Here is an 18,367-nt window from a genome sequence, read left to right on the forward strand (position 1 = left end):
TTAGCATGTGATTTTAATTGGATAGTTACATTTTGGGAGAGCACCTCTTCCCTTCTCTTGTTTTCAGGTGAACAAATCTTTTATATTTTTTTTGGTTGTGGAGGATCAAACCTACAATGTACATATTTTGCCACAATAATTTTCCTTTTGACTTACATGAAATATGTCTTGGACATTACTTGACATTCATTCTCTGGTCCGGCAATTTTTATTCTGGTTTGTATCATCAGAGATGATCATAAGACAATTTACATATGCTTTGTTAGACTGTTATTGAACTGGTGCCATTATCAATGTTTGCTACAACAATTAGCAGAGGGTATTTTAGTGAACTTTCCACTAGGTCTACATTGACTACTGGGTGATAATAGAGGAATGACAGATTACTATTATTTGTTATACGGTGTACGCTTTTAGAAGGAAATGAGTTCAGGAAATATGCAACCACTACTATTGCGCTGTTGGCAAACTAACTACTAGCAGAAGGGAAAGACAGAATTCGCTGTGTTCAATGTTCAACCTTTTTGTATATAATGCATACACAGTATATAGTGAATATTTCTACATATGATTATGATATCGTATCACTGCAGCATATAAGAACTCAGACTCACAATGTTGGAGAACGCCTACGACAATGAAGGGTCATTGTGTATATTGAGACAAATGTAACACCCATTGTTTTCCCAAGACACAACATCTCAGCTGTCAACATAGCGGCAACGAAAAAGCAGACGGAAGGAAACTAAAAGGGTCATTGTATGTGTGTGTTGAGACATGTTGTTTCCCAGTGTTTCTTCAAGAAACTATAACTCCGGCTGTAGGCGACTGAAATTTATGGGACTTGGAAAGTCAGGTTCAAAATGTCTTGCCCCATCTTATGATGAACCTTAAAGTGGAGAGTTTTATGAAAAATTCTTGTGTGCAAGAAAAATATAGAACATGGCATTTAGCTTGTGTGCCGCAGTTTTCTAACTGTACAGCATTGCACTCCTGCCATTGGCTGGCTGCCATGGACACGCTCTGTGTGGCACTACCCGATATCGCTTCTAAAACCGTACACTGTATAATGAGGTAAAATGTATTTTGCAAGGGTCACTAGATTATTACTTGTAGTTAACAAGTGTTATTTGGAAATTACAAACAAAAGTGACCTACTTTTCATTGTGACCCCTTTTGTATTTTGCCCCTTTGCTGTACGAGGCCACTATTTATATTTTGAGCCTTGGCAACACTGATTGAAGTTAGGCGCGATTTGACGTTTGCACGGAATCATCTGGCATTATTGACCATAACGTACTTCAAATGTTTTGTCAATAGCTTGATTTGTGTTGTTTATGTTGCCTTGGAGATTGCGCGACAACAATAAAATGGAATTAACTCATGAACATTTTCGTGCGATGATTTTTTTACGATTTTCGACGTGGATTATCAAGACAAGAGTGCATTGATCAACTTACTTCCACATTTGGCGATGAAACCCCATCCTTTGCCACTGTGAAATGCTGGTATTTAATCGTGGCCGCCATTCGCTCACCGACGAGATTCGCGAAGGTCGTCCAAAATCAGTTGGTGTTCAAGAAAACATTGATGCTGTGCAAAATCTAATACTGCAAGATCGTCATGTGACATACTGTGAGATTGAGGCAACCATAGGCATTAGTTCCACCAGCATATATAAAATATTACATGATTATTTAGCTGTGAGAAAGGTATGTTCTCGTTGGATCCCACACAATTTGACAAAAACTCAAAAAGATGCTCGCATCAATTGGTGCAAATAAATGCTCAATAAATACAATCGTGGTGCTTCAAAAGACGTATATAAGATTGTAACAGGTGACGAATCATGGATATATGCATATGAGCCGGAACGTAAACAGCAGTCGACTGTATGGGTGTTTCAAGATGAACCCAATCCAACAAAAGTTGTTCGTGCTCGAACCACATCGAAACAAATGGTCGCCTGTTTTTTCGGGAAAACTGGTCATGTGGCAACTGTGCCTTTAGAGGAACGTAGAACTGTCAACTCTGAATGGTACACAACAATTTGTTTGCCAGAGGTCTTCGGTCAAATACGGAAAACAAACAAACGCCGTCGGATCATTCTTCATCAAGACACATCTGTCACACATCTCGTCTAACAACCGACTTTATGAACAGTCAAAAAATCGAATTGATGGGTCATCCGCCATACAGTCCTGATTTGGCACCCAATGACTTCTTGTTCCCCAATGTCAAGAATAAATTGCGTGGACAACGATTTTCATCGACGGAAGACGCCGTTGATGCGTTCATAAACCATATTATGGAGGTGTCTCAAGAAGATTGGAAAAACTGCTTTGACAAATGGTTCGAACGAATGCAAAAGTGTATTGACCATAAAGGAGAATACTTCGAAAAACAATAAAGCAGTTTTCAATGCCAAATTCCTGTTTTTTCATTGTTAGGCTCAAAATATAAATAATGACCCTCGTATAATGAAATGATTTTCTGTATACTTTTATTGAAGAATTAACCTCCTCAAAGTGTAGGTCATTTACATTGAAGTATTGATTTCCTAGCCAATATTTCATATGGGAGATTGAAATAATCTTGAAAGGAGGGTCTAGTAAATTCCAATGAATCCACTGTAGCAGAACATCGTATGTAGTCAAAGAATATAGATGTCACTAGAATGGCTGATGCAGGTTCTTGCATGTAGCAAATTGAACCTCTGCTTAGCAAAAGTAAGGTGGTAGTAGAATTAAAAGTCCCACTAGACATTTATTAATCTGGTATACTCTGCATGTGTAAATTGCAGTGGAAATCCTCACCAAAAACCAACAGAATGTGGTAAAAGCTGCAAGTCGAAACTTTATTTGCAAAGGTGTATCATATCTACATAGATTGACTTGCTTTGTTTTACTTTGCTTTTATGCTACTTTTGGCTAATTGCGAAGATGGAGATGAGTAATGATATCGTGAAATTGATGAACGGACACTGACGAACAATCCATGCCCAGGCTGGGATTCAAACCCGGGACCCCTGGCATCGTAGCACGATGTGATAACCGCTCCACCATGGGGGCCGGCTCATATCTGCATGGAATCTGAAATAATAAATTAGCATAATTACTTAATTTTCCCACTTCAGTGACAGCGATGGTCTGTGGAGCGTTGGAAATACTTGAGTGCACAAGCCAGTGGTACCTTTGTTCTTTCGCTTGATAGCAGAAATCCATAGGCAAGACTTTTACCTTCAATTTATGTCAACAAAACCTGCTCTATTCCTAGCATTTGACAGCTCCAAGGAGTATTCAGTACACTTTGCAGCTAGAGCCGAGTTGATACCACTTCAAACCCATACCTGTGCAGATACTCTTTAATTATTCCCACCAATTACTCTTGCCAATACCAATGCTTGAAAATCGTAATAATTGAAAGTTTTTCAAGATATTGATTGACATTAGTGTGTAAGTATTCCACTCCTAATTATATACATCAATTTATCAAGGGTGTTGCTTTAAACATACAAGAATTACATCTCAATATTAAAATAGATGTTATGTAATCACAATATCCAGTTTTTCACACAATACCGGTATAAAATAAGAATAAACTTTGAATTTTGCTTAATTTCCAAGATAATTAGGTTCCATGAAATTATTGCATGACATTTTTGTGGACTACTGAAAGACCAAAATATTGGAAAATGAAGCTCGTATCAGTAAATAAATTCCAGGCGATAGTTTCTGATACGTGCGGTATCAACTCAGTCCCCACTTGCAGTTATAAGTTAGGGTAATCATTGCTATTAAACTGAACACACCTCCACTACTAATAGTCATCATTTGTGACCCCTCTCATCATACACATGCATTTGCCCACATGAAACCACCTGCACCACTACCGACCATATTTACCGCTCATAAAGTTCAATCTGTAAACAACACTCATTCAGTGTTCAGTTGCGGTCACGCTGTCATTCAAAACAAAAGGACTTATTGAAATTTTCATCTTTTGGCAGGATCTATTGTAAAACACATGTTCACACTAGGGATGGTCAAATCCGGATAAAAATTTATCCGGATTTCAAATATTTTGATATGCAGATTACCTGGATATCCGATATTTGGTTTATTCAAATTATTTGAACCTGGGGCCCCTGGCATCATAGCACACTGTTCTAACCACTCCGCTGCATATTAAGTGAGTCACGTGATCACCACTGGTGGGGGATATGCAGACATTGATTGCAGAATAGCCCTGGAGCCATGCATGTAGAGGCAAATCATTTTCAGAACATCTCTGAGGAGTTCTTATGCGTAAGTTGAAACCAGATTCTCACAGAAATCGAATCAGCTGAGGAGGGACACTGCGCATGTTTACAATCCTCGAGTAGCATTGCAAGTAAACAAAGAAAGGGTGGGTGACAGCAACACTGGAGAAATCTACATAAAGAAAAGCTTGCTAGCAAAACAATTCAATAAACTTACCTTATGTATTGTACCGGTAAATGCTGCAAATACTGAAATACATCGAGTGAAGAAATAACTGTTTTATTCATGGGCTTCGATGCTATCATGTTCGGAATCTGAGTCTGGCATTTCGCAAAAATCTTTGGCACTCGAGAATGAATTGTCTGCAAACCCTCCATCCGAATGTATTGTTCCTCTAGCCACCTGCTAGATTGTTCCAGAACTACTTTCTAATAGTCTGGAGGGGAGTATTTTTGTGTATATATATATATTTCGCCCTGTTGTGTACCTGGTTACATTTGTACTTGGTACAGAGTCTGAAGAAGACCTTGCTAGAAGGTTGAAACGTTACGTTTAGTTTATGTTTTATAACAAAATAAATTTCTGCCTTGGTCAGCATATTTACTTTCATTTTAGTGAGAGTTCTGCTGGATTGCAGAGAAGTTTATCTAATATATCTTGTAGTATCCCCTTTTTTGAATAGGTGAAACATCTACTTAAGTTCCCTGAGAATTTTATAGACATTGGAGTTACACTACGGAGAAATTTAACTGAAAAATGCAGGCTCAACCAGGACTCGAATCCAGAGGCTATGTCATACTGTGCCATTTCTTGATTTTGTGCTTCTGCGGTTTAGAACTGTTATTGGCAAGGTGTGCCAGAGATCTAGGTTCGAGTTCTGGTGAGCCCTGTATTTTTCACTTAAATATCTGCAGTGTACTTATGTTCACAGCTACTTATTTGTCATTTCCCTAATTTTAGTAGCTTCTGCCAGCATCCCCATTGGAACTTTGGATAGTGGCAGAAACCATCAAAATAGATATAAGTATAGACAATGTTAGTGTTTGTTTCATATTTACCAATGTTTCACAGTACACAGGGGTTGTCCTCTCATTTTAACTTTCTTCATTCACAGGTGATATTTACCCTAATCCAACCTGTTAATAGTTTGTTTACTATATTTTTAGGCATTGAAAAAAGAAGTAGACTGGGATAGGGGAACAGTAGACGATAGGAGTAATGCTGGTGAAAGTTCTTCAGACTACAGGCATTCCCATGACCCTGTAAGTACCATACATTTATTATTCTCTTTGTGAAGTTTTTTGCATTGCAGTATGTTGGTTAGTTATTTTTTTTCACTACTTCGATGCCAATTTGTGGATGAGGAATAGACAGATTGTTATTAATTATTTTCCTCATGAAACTAAATAGTACCATTATGTAATGCACTTAATGTATAGAGAAACAGTAGTCGTTTATGAACACTTTTTCAGCTGATATTTTGTTGATAAATTTGATTTTAAAAAGACATGATTTGTGCTCATGGAAGATGACAAAGTGGGTTTGTTTCATTTTCTTACAATTGTGACAATATTGATAAGTAGAGGTTAGCCAATACTGATTTGAACCATTGATGTTACACTTTGCAATTCCTGTCATTGATAATACTTGAAGATAGTAGCAAATAAAGTTTTCCATTATATTTGTAAATGTTTTAAGTTTTCTGTTAATGTCCTTGCCATGTTTAGGCATCCCTGCCTTATCCGTTATCATGCTGGAACCAGAGCATTTGCCACAGTTGAAATCTGAAAGCATTGCCACATCTTGTCCCTCTTCTCCACTGTTGTAGTTAAAATGACCAGATTAAAACTTTTTTTTGCCACCCCCTGTGACTGAGACAGCATCCCCTCGGTCACCATCGCTGACGCTACCGTTATTCTCACCTTCAACATCTGGAACTGGCAATCTGTACATCTTTGTCCTTAGTAAATCCCCGCAGAAAAAAAGTCTAGAGGTGTAATATCAGGAGAACGCGGAGATTATGGTGTTGAACCATATCTGCCAATCCAGCAGTTTGGAAACTAATGTCTCAAGTACCAACAAGCATCTAAACCCATTTGCTGATATGTTCATGGGCATCAGGAATGGGGGCCAAACAGGTTTTTTGAGAGACCTTGATGATTTTTTTCTCCTTTCTTTCAAGCTGTTTAAAGACAATAGTGTCACAAAAAGTACTGTGTAATTCTTAGGAGCCCTGTAACTAATTCTTTTATCTGCATCGGTAACGTTAGTGGAAATTTACTGACCTCCGCTTGACTATCTGTTGATAGCTGTGTTGTTCTCCACGTACAGTGGAATCTTGATTTTACGTTTTTCAAGCTGATGAAAACACTTGAATTGCAGGAAAACGTAAAATTGAGACTGAGAATTGAATGTATGATGTGGGAAAATGTACAATCCGGGAACGTAAAATCAGGCTTCCGCTGTTTCTCCCCTCATATATGAAGAGTAAGAAACTGCATAGTGTTTACATTCTTTTTCTGTGTGTGCGTGTGCATTATGAATTCCTAAGCATTCATTCATTTTTATTTAAAGTGCCAGCACATTCTAGTAGATGCCACTTGAAAAAGCACAGACAATCGTTATTTGCTAGCAATGTTTGACGCACTTGTTTAGCAGTAATGCCCATCCCCCCTCCCCCTTCAGCATGCGAATAGATGCTTTCGAGACTGTATTTGAAATGTGAACACTATCATTTCTTGAACTTAGATGTGAAAAGTAGAAATAGAGTACTTTGCTTGCTTTATTTTGCATTTTTCTTTCCCATTTGCCACTATTCATTATGTATGTGAGAGTTATTTGGAAATCAACCTCCAATGAGATGGTAAAATAAAATGGACAGAAATGGAATAAAATATAGTATACATATTTATTACATACATAACCACACTGCTCAATGTAATCATGAGATAAACGTATATATTGCTCAAGCAATATACTCAGCCTAGATATCCCGGCCTTCGTGGCAGAGTGGTTAGCTAATTGTGCTATTACGCCAAGGGTCCCAGGTTCAAATTCAGTCCTGGGGATGGGTGTTTTTGAGTGTCAATATATCAATTTCATCATATCATCACTCGTCCCCACTAGCCAAAAGTGGCAGAAAAGCAAAGTAAAATAAACCCAGTCAATCAGACTAGATACATATTGTGTCCAGCATGACACTACTGCATGTGCAGAGAGAATATAATTGTGTGATGCAAGTCAACTTAATGATATGATGAAATTGATGGCAGGACAATCACAAAGAACACTGATGCCCAGGCTGGGAATCAAACCCAGAACCCCTGGCATCATAGCACTGTGCTAACCACTTCTGCCAAGAGGCTGACCCAAGTCAACTAAATTTGGTGCACATTTCCAGTTATGAAGTTCCCTGTATGTGGCATTCCATGTAGATTGCAGATCCTTACATTGTCCATCTGAATGTGTTTTTATGCATATCTACAAATGTGTGTGTCATTTGTTATATTGTCATATGGGAACCCGAGGAACACCACTCCAAAAATCCAATTTTCGGTTTTTGTTATATATCGACTTACTTCAAAGTGCTCTATTCGATGCCAGATCATCTTTTCTCCTTAGCAGTATAGTGGAGTCACGTATCCAATTTACTATTTTTGTTTAGGGTCAGCCAGACATATTGTATGGTCAGGAAATTATGGACTAATAGAAATGTATCAGGTTCGATTCTAAATGTGGTGTTGGAATGTATCAGCTGCCTCAAACTTAGTCATACTCTGTTGCCTTCTTGGCCTGTACAACGATTGACCAATGTGACCACTGTTACACAGTTTTCAAAATCTCTCCACAACAGAGCAAGAGGTACAGCAACAACAGTATTCTGAACACTTAGGAAACAGCCAGTCCACAATCTGAAAAGTAAAATTAAAGGCCAGCCCCTAGCGGGAGATTGTCATTTTGCTGGAATTTGATTTGGAAGCTGTAAGTTACTGCCCAGCTATTAATGCACAGGCTATTTTTTCTATGAAAGACTACTAGCTATGCATATTTTCGATGCAAAAGATCCACAATTATGTTGTGGCTAAGCGAGGGTCAATTGAAATAGCATCAAGAACTCAAAAAAATTGCTGATGATTCTGTTCTCTGATACTTGTGGAGGACAAAACCGAATGCCAATATGTGTACCTTGGTTCTTCATGGTATCCAAACTCCAAATATTTCTGTGATAGATCAGTGCTTCTTTGAATGTGGCCATTCTGTAATGAAGTGCGATTCAGTTCCAATATAGAGAGAGCCGCCAAAAAGATAAACATCTAGGATCCATCAGGATGGTTTGCTGTTGTCCAGACTGCCTTAAAGAAAAGATTGTACAAAATCATTGAAATGGATCAGAAGGACTTTCTGGATTTCTGTGTCACATCACTGCAAAAAGAGCAACTGAAAAAGAAGAAGGTTGACATTGAGCAAATCAAAGTACAGTGGCTTAAGGTAGTCCACTTAAAATATCACAAAAGTGATGCTAATAAAATGTTTTTCAAACATTGCCATGAACAAAAATTCCAATACTTGGAAGTTTTCCTGAAAGTCATGAAATTCAGACACCATCTGTCAGCTTGAACCCAAATATCACTGAGCTCTTCAATTACAGAATGAAAAAATGAAAGATGTTATGGATCTGTGTTCTTCCGAAATAATGAAGGAACAGGACCGTGCCTGCTATAAGTCTTATAGAAGAGAAAGTTGAAGTTTCAAACGACGGTGCTACAGATGATGATGTTGATATTGCGTAAAGAAACACGAAAGAAAACTGATAGAGGGTAATCGGTGCTGAGTTTAACCAATCTAGATTGATGAATTAAATTTTTGTTTTGTTCATTTCCATTTCTTATACTCTAAGAGCTGCATGTGTATCACCATTGTTAACAATGTAAGTTTGTTTTGTGTAGAGTTCGAAGAACGTATCTCCTTATCACATTATCAAAGAATGTTTAATGCTTATATACTTCAGTATCTTTTGAAGCTATAATGTCATTTGTAGAACCACACATTTGTGGTGAAGATTTCTGTACAAAAACTAGTCATATTTCGGGATCCAAAGAAGTATATAAAATAGCATTTTGGTGTTCAAGTGGTGAATAGAATGCTAAATTTGATTTTAAACACAAAATATACTTTTCCCTTCTGATAGTACATTTATGCAGTCGTCAGAGTATTAAGTTTACTCCTGTGTAAAAGAGTTCATTTTCTGCTTCTCAAATATTCACAGCAGAATTAATCAATTTTCCGTGAATTTGATAACTTGCACGATAATTCAAACTTCAGAAAATGTCTCATTTGTAATAAACTCTAAATTTCATGTTTAAGAGTTTTTTTTGCATTTTGCAGTCCATTTCGCGTGATTTCGTGACAGAAATGGTAGGAAAAGACCTTGCAAACACATGAAAAATAAACATTATGTGTTATTTCACATTTCGTGTTTCCGTCAAAAAACAAAATATGAATGCTTTTCTAGTCATTTGATTGCTACTGAAACTAATTTTGTAATGTCAGAAAGCTTTTTTCAATAAAGCTCTTGCCATTTTGTTTAAATGCAGAAAATATTCCTAAGAATACCTTCTTTCCTGTCTCCTGCAAACCTGCTAAATTGGAGTTCTGTCCCTCTGGTTCTCATATGACGATATGCACCCTAAGTTTCTGTCATTTTGTTGTCCACATGGGCCATGCATACACACCAGGGCTGAGTCAATACTACTTGAACTGATATCCATGTAGATGTTCTTACCGATTCTCCCAGATCCTTATGATTGAAAACTGTAATTATTAATAATTGTTCAAAATATTGATGAATATAGGTATGTAAGTATAGCATTCCTATTACAAATGAATAATTTGTCAGTGTTTTATTTCAAAATATTCAAGAATGACATCAGAATATTAAAATACCTCTTATATAATCAAGTACAGTTTTTCCACACAATATTGGTGCAAAATGGATCGAAACTTCTAATTTGCAGGATAATTAAGACTCTGCAAAAGTACCACATGACATTTTTGGGACCCAATAAAATATATCAAAATGACTGAAAAGTATTGACAGGTATTGGTGAATAAAATCCAACCGATACTTTCTGATACCGATACATCGGCTCAACCCTATTGCATATTAAGAAATATTTGATTTTAGATATTTGCTCATGCTGCAACAGCAGGGAAGCTTTGATAATAAGAAACTTTGCTATCAAGAATTTTAACTTTTCATTTTGTTTCCATTAGCTAACATTGTTCTCTATTTCTTTGTTGTACTTGCTGCTTATGTGCTTCAGTATAACTTTCTTTTAAGCTGCTTTAAAAAGTTTATCAAATAAGACACTTTGAATCATATTATTTTTCTTCAATTTACAACCTTTTCCACTTTTTCATTTTATTTCACTTTGCTAATATTTGTTTTCCATAAATGTAACCAAGACAACACACGTACCTTGTTTTTGCTGTCCAAATTTTTGCATGTACCTTGATCCCTCTTCGAAGCTGGAAAGGTTAACAGGAAAATTTAATAAACTATTAAAACATGAATAAAATTGGTTAAAAGGTGTAAAACATGATCCATTATAATTTACTACAGCGGCATCAACCATCCCAACTAAATACTGATGTTTTAACCTTTTACCATGTTTTAGGAAATCCAGAACATAGCCGATCAAAAATTTGGACATCCTAAAGAAGTCATGTGTTGTTATTCTTGTCTTGGTTTATTTTATGATGGCAACATGTAGATTATTTTACTTGTTTACTTATTTTCATCCCAACTGAAGCGAATGTGATGGTTTGGTTGGCATGCTTATTTGTTGATTAACTACAAAATCAATTTTGTCTTCATTTTAATATTCTACAGTAAAACATATCCATATAGTTCTTTTACTTAAGTGTCAACCACATATGATCTTAATTCTTCACATATATGCGTACATGTATGGTATAGTCGAGAGGATAAAGAGCTTCCAGGACATTGTATTTTCATATTACATTCATTTTCTTTGCTCTGCATAAACTGTAGACAAATTTACATCACGTAAAGAGTAAGACTAAAAAGAATAGTGTACCCTAAAAGTGTGCTAGATTATTAGAACAAGGTTAACAATTAATGTAGAAAATAGGTAGCACTTTATTCCGTCTTGCTTGGAAATCTTAGTGGTAGTGTAATTTATAATATAGTTGTAATGTAAAGCTTTAATTAATTTCTAGTCATTCTTAACCATTGCAAAACAAAGTTGCATTCTGAATGTCCATGTTATAAATGTGCTCCATAGAGACGGAAATGAGTTAAGGTTTAACTTGTAAGAAGTGTTCTGTTCACATTGTATAGTGTTGTGTAGGGGTGTGCGGGACAGAATTTTTTGCGTCAGGACGGGAATTTTTTTAAATGCTGACATTCGGGATGGGAAATGTTTGAGATTCCCGAAGCTCTGGAAATCTCGAGTGCTACATGTCATTTTCACCTTAAGTTATTCTTTTTTGCATTTCTGGTACAAAAAACTAACAATTTCCGACAAGTTCCAGACATTTACAATGCAGAAAATGTTGAGAATTAACGAGTTTTTAAAACGACCATTCGGTATTTCCTGACTGCTCGGGACCCTGAAAAGTCAAGAAGTCATTTCCCGAAGTCGGGATCGGGATAGGAAATTTTTTTCCTGATCCCGGTCCTACCTTTTCGTGATCCTGCACACCCCTAGTGTTGTAACTTAAATTATTTGACAGTTACTATGTGTACTTGATACTATTGTTGGTTTAACCAGTTCCATGTTATTAACACAGTCGTGTCAAACTTTGAATATTTAACTGATTGTGCAATAAATTTCTTTCCTTCCCATATGTGTTCTTCACGTTCTCATGATACAAAGAAATATGTCTTGTATTTATTTAGGAATATGTCTGTATTCCAAGGAACGAAGTTGAAGTTTTCTTTTTAAGTATAGGAATCTTAGCTCTAGCATTTGTTGCATAACTATAATAACAAATGAAGTACCCATCATTAGTTTGAATTAAAACTTCTTTTAGTTTTATGTTTTCTTTTAGAATTTGGCACTAAATGCTTCATTATTTGCATGACATCCATTTTGATGCCATAAAGTATGTACATCCTGAAGCTCTTTGTGACAACAAATGAGGGAGAGATATATATTTGATCAGGTTATCAATCGAGTGACTGGGAACTTTTTCGATACTCACCCGGTCGATATCTCAATAGAATCACTTCATCTTTTGTTGCCATATTGCATGAAACACCCAACATGTAAGAACATAATATTTGTTGATGTATATTGGTACAGAACACTGCAGTGTACATTTCTTTTCATAATGCCATTACACGTGGAAGTGTCACCAAGAATGTAATGAATTATTGCGTACTTAATCGAAGGTTTGGCAAAAAAAAAATCTTACCATTTACTGCATATTTTGCTATGCACTACTGCTTGTTCGTGCACAAAAAGAATATGCTTGTTTTCTTTCATTTGAGCATATGATATTTTTGTAATGCCATTACATGTGCAGGCAGAACAACAGACAGATACATTTTTCATGGATATTTTATTAATATTCAGCAACATAAGTCCTTGGTGTTTATCAACAGTATGAAACTGTTGTTGTCCTTGTATTCAACCACGACATTCTCTCTATATTCAAAACTTTTTTTAAATTTTAATTTGGTCCCATTGGTAAATGTATGCAGTTGTGCAATAGCTGTTTTATTTTAATTTTCATAAAATGTCTGTGTTCACCTTTGTAATCAATTTGTCAAGCACACACACACACACACACACAAAGAAAATACTTGATGCTTTGACTCAAATTGAATCACCAATGCACTCGACTCGAGTGTTCTTTTTAGTGGAGACAATGATATGAATAGTGCTGAAGTTTGCAATGATTTTACAGTGTTACAAAGTACAAATTTATAAAACATTTGCAATAATATTACAGTGTTTCTCACTGATCACTGCACCCACCCTCACAAGTACCGTGGTGTAACATAAAGTACCTGTGGTTAAACGGAACTTTCTTACTAAAGTAAATGGTAGCCGGTAATTTTTACTATATAAATTGCTACTTCTATTAAAAATATTCTTTTGTCTAGACTATATGAAATGTCACATCTACTAATGGTATCTTTACATCTATTGTTAAGATTTAAGCAGGTTTCCGAAGCTATTCTTTATGGGGACTTGCAGGCTTGCTTTTAAGCCAAAGATTGTCATTAGTAAAATCTTGTTAAATGGTAATGTGAATGTGATGCGCTGTTCAAAGTACTAATGCCATGATACTTTACTGTAAGTTAACTGCAAACTGTTTTAATGTTTTTTTTTAATTGGGCTCTACCTTCAAAACAACACTTACTTTGTGATGCAAATATTGTATTTGTTTCCCTAAAAATGTGTATTTTCATTGTTGCATTGGAAGGAAAGTGTTTTAAAAAATACAACATTATCAATAGAACCTAACCTTCCAAGTTTGTGAATTTTGCCAAAGAGAAAGATATTTTTGAATTATTTTAATGAAATTAAAAGTGTAGGAGTCCTGAAATTAGTAGCTTTTACTTTGTAGGGCATTTTGTGTTTCCAAGTTTGAAAATACACAGACACTTTGTCGTAACTAGCTCTGTCCACGTGGCACTCAGCACACTGCTGTAGGTGCTGGACGTAACAGCTGGCAGAGTGAAGAACAGGCATGAGAGCTGGTACGTTTAATATTGCCTCAGTACTTCTAATTGTTTATTTATTCAAACATAATTGCAGTGGAAAGCAGAAACTACATCTGCAAAGCTTAATAAATTATTTCGTCAGCTTATAAATTTTGCAGTGAGGTTTCTCTTATTGTCTGTTTTGCATGTCCATTATTCTTGCATGTTCCTCCTGTTGTTATTGTAATGGACATATTTTTATCCAAGAAATTAGTAAATTAAATGTTTTGGGTGAATGGTTGCAGTCTTGGCCTTTTCTTTTCTCATTTACCATTATGCCTTAATACGATTTTATCACATTTTTTATGTGTGTTGAGACTTGTACAAGTAATGTGTTCAATTTCATAATATACGTATTTTGAGATCTTGAAGTTTGTTTTATGGTCCTATATTGATGTCTTGATTGTAAGATTATGTGGGTTAATATTTGAGGTGGTTTATTTTTTAGTGGAGGGGACCTTTTTATGCTGTAAACCCTTTCTGGATAGGAGGTTTTGAGGTGCGTACTGTTCAAACATTCAGTGATGTACGAGGCATGTCTAGAAAGTAAGTTCTGATTAGCCATAATATAAAAGGAGAACATCAGTAGAAATAATAACTCGTGACGTAAGCCTTGAGAGCCAGAGCCTAACTACATACTGCCTGCTTCATTCCCACCAGAGGTGGGATCATCTAACCAGTTATGGGGTGTGTGGTCAGCAGGACAAACCCCCAGTTGTCGACCGGGTTATACTACTCATTTGCAGCCCCCAATTTCCTCATAACAAAAGTTGTTATGCTTCACCCAAGGAGACGCAAACCTGCGTGCCTCCCATAGACAAAAATCAGTAATTGACATTTATTTTGTTAGCGACTCAAATCCTGTCGTATTGTGACACTAAATTTTGTGTGTCCATGTTATGTGTGTCTGCCACCAATGTCTTGAACTGCCTGTACTGCAGTGTCACTGCTGTAATGTTGTGTCAGAAACCACTGCAGCTGAAGGAAGGGATGAGAGTTGCTACACTTGAGGTTGGGGTGTACGGAGAGGGTCAAAGATCTCCCACGTGAAGTGATGCAAAAGAACTCTCAGCTGTAAGAATAGGCCGCAAATCTGATTATAACACGTACCTCGCAATCAGTGGGAGACTGTATGACAGCTGCCATCTTTCTCCTAGCGCTGTCCTAAAACAACTGCATTCACAATGCTGCGGCTGCACCAGATTACAGCCGCATATATCTTCGTGCAACTTCCGACCACTAGTGCCACATATGGATGCCATCAGAACTTACTTTCTGGATGCACCTCATGCAAAAACAGAAGGGAAACTACTTACTGTGAAGAGAGTTAGAGTTGGTTTTGTTGTTTCTGGGAAAAGACCTCAGTCCTTTGGAAAGTGAAATATTTTCATCCTCCCTCCCAACAAACACGAAGATGAAGGAGAAGAAAATTTAAACTTTACACAAATCTATTCATTTGACAAGTCAGTATGGTCCAATCCAGTTGTATTTGTATGAAGGCGGAATGTCAAAATTTTAGTTCTTGTGGTGGAAGTCCTTGTAGTTCCTCCATGAATAAATCAAGCATCAACCTGTTCTCTTCGATGTGCATAACATATTTGAAAAACTTGCACCTTTATATTAAAATGAATTTCTTTAAAAAAAAAAAAATAGAGCTTTCGACAAATCTATTATACTCGTTTTGCATCGGAATTAATTTTAGTTATGAAATTTAGTTATGCACTGCTGTTCAAATGAAATGGCATACAGAACACATCACAAAACTTGATATATGAAACATCTGATTCAGTCGGGTCTTGCAAAGTCTATATCTCATGGAAGCAGTAATTATTAATGCAATAATTATGTTATACTTAACGTGATGATCTCTTTTTCCATCTTGACATTTTGACACCACTTTCTGTGTTTTAATTTATGCAACTGTGTATGTTCATGGGTTTCTTCACAAAACTATAATTTGTAGTAAAAACAAATTCACTCTACTAGCATTTCCTTTATGGTAACTAGCAATAAAAATTATTTTAAAAATATCTTAACCGATGAGGCTTCTTAATAAATGAAAAAGAACAAAGTGAATATCTTTCGTTGTTTTCATGTTAGAATTGATCAAAGTTAGGGTTCTTAAGGCAAGGAGGGACAATTACGCACTAATTGTGCATTTATTTTATTATCGTCGGATTAGGTACTGCTATTTAAAAAAGTTTTTAGTATGCAAGAGAGTATGAATTTCTCTCCATGTTGCAAGTGGAAACTGTTTTTCAAGTTGATTAATAAGCTAGACACGATGTTTGAAAAATAAGATTAATAAGTATTTACAGAATCCCATGTATTCCTTATGGGATATCAACTTCAACTACAAGTTATGGCTAATCAAATGGGAGTTTCGACTCTTCCTACTACTATGACATAGTTCAACGTGTCCTTTTTCCGTCCCATGTACTTTTCTACGTCATTGGATATTTGGTATTCCTGAGAGAATGAATAAAATAATGGTCCCATAAACCTAATTCATTTCTCCTTGCCTCATATGGCCATCCTCGCAGTGTTGCCAAACCTGATGTGCAGTGTGCATAAAGGAGCTACATTTCACCATTAATAGAGCTGAAGATGACTTTCAAGGAGCTAAATTAACTAAGGCTGCATAAAGTGTGTTCATAATTTTAGGTGTCAGAGAGGTGGGGACACTGCTATCACCGTTAGCTTTAAAGTGATGGCAATTTATTCTTAATTTTCACTGCCTAGATTTGGAGGCATCACCCATCTCAATAATCCAATGATGTTCATATGAAATCGAAAATAAAGGATTCCTGGATAATAATGTCATATTCACCTTGGCCACAGCAATATATATATAGAAATACCTGGGGTGGAAAGAGGGTATGGGTGACGCAGCCTATATATAAATATCACGTCACATGCAAAATGTACACTCTATGGCAAAGGTTGGTCTTTATGGGCCAGAGCCAGTGGTTGCATCATGGTGGGGCAGAGGGCGGGTGTCACAGTTCACAGTCAAACGGGTGCACGAAAGAGCCAGATCTGGCTCCAAAAGAGTGAAGTTGGCAACAATGATCGGCAGCTGCCCCATCGAGAAAGACCTAGGGGAAATTGTCCCTCCTCGCCTTAAACATACATTAGCTTTCTTTGTGCATGAAACATACCACTCTGTTGCTCCATGTGAAGAGATCCTTATTTGCATATGAAATTAATAAGGTTCAATTACAGCACAAGGCACATGGCTGCTGCATAACATTGCATTAGCATTATTCGTTAATATATTTCCATAATATAGACTGACTAATGTAGGTTCTGTGTTCATGTATATCTTGGTGTTCTGGAGAACTAGAATGAACGTTGCACCACTTTAATAGTGATTGTATTATTTTGCAGTATCACGATTTACATTACTGCTGACCAACATTCCAATTTCTTTAAACTTAGTCACATGAGGAATTTTTGTACCACTGATTAATATGAAGTCTGTAGTAGATAGATTTTTCCTCTTTCTTTAAAATCGTGTACAATGTTTGAACATACTCTAAAGTCAGCACAGGAAATTGAAGCATCCAGCAAACATGCATTAAAATGTTGTTCTTAGTTTTGGAACATAACAGTAAAATGCACAAGAGAAACTTCAACATCGAGACTGTTCCATAGACATTTTTTTCAATTGAAAGTTGTTCAGATTGATAAATATTAATACATACGTATTCCATTGGAACTATACGTCATACCATCCTACCAGAGCTTTATTTTAAAATATCCATTAGTTAACACAGGAGATAATCAGAACATTAAAAAAACCAACCTTCAAGACAATAAAATTCACCTGTTACATAAGCAATAAATTGGAAAGTGGCAATAAGTGATATTTGCTACAAGTAAAAAAAAAATAATAAAAATATCAATTTCAAATTTTATTCTAATAATATGAGGCACATGGAAGCTGGTGAAATAGATTACATCTTATCGTTTCTTTTCAAATTCTGAAATAAACTATTTTTTAATTATTACTAATTATCATCTTATATTACAACTATTGTTACTAGGATGTATTAATTGTAGCAAACATCAATTACAGAACTTAACAAAAGTAACCTGAGAGTATTGAAACATTGTCAATTTAAAAATTATACTATTTGTTTATGTAACGTATGAAATTTTTATTGTTTTTAAGTAAAGTGCAACAAGCAATATTCACCATTAAGGAAGAATTAAAATAGCTGTTGTTAATCACAAAATCCATGCAGTACTGGTGCAAAATTAATGAAAATTATGCATTTTGCATAATTCTCAGGATATTTATAGACTGAACACACATCAGCCAATATCATTGATTTAGTTTCGAACCGATACAACTGTCATT

General features: G+C 36.0%; 1 protein-coding gene across 2 annotated transcripts in view; it reads left to right on the forward strand.

Moving 5' to 3' along the window:
• LOC146003707 (uncharacterized) overlaps positions 1-18,367 on the forward strand; it is a 113,648-nt gene that overhangs the window by 64,018 nt on the left and 31,263 nt on the right. For both annotated transcript variants that reach the window (XM_083142089.1, XM_083142088.1), the window contains exon 3: positions 5,429-5,524. In XM_083142089.1, the coding sequence (XP_082998215.1) occupies positions 5,429-5,524 (96 nt within the window). The remainder of the gene's footprint in view (positions 1-5,428; positions 5,525-18,367) is intronic.

Source organism: Lepisma saccharinum, chromosome 20 (genome assembly GCF_977018435.1).
Source record: "Lepisma saccharinum chromosome 20, izLepSacc3.1, whole genome shotgun sequence".
Lineage (NCBI taxonomy): Eukaryota > Metazoa > Arthropoda > Insecta > Zygentoma > Lepismatidae > Lepisma > Lepisma saccharinum.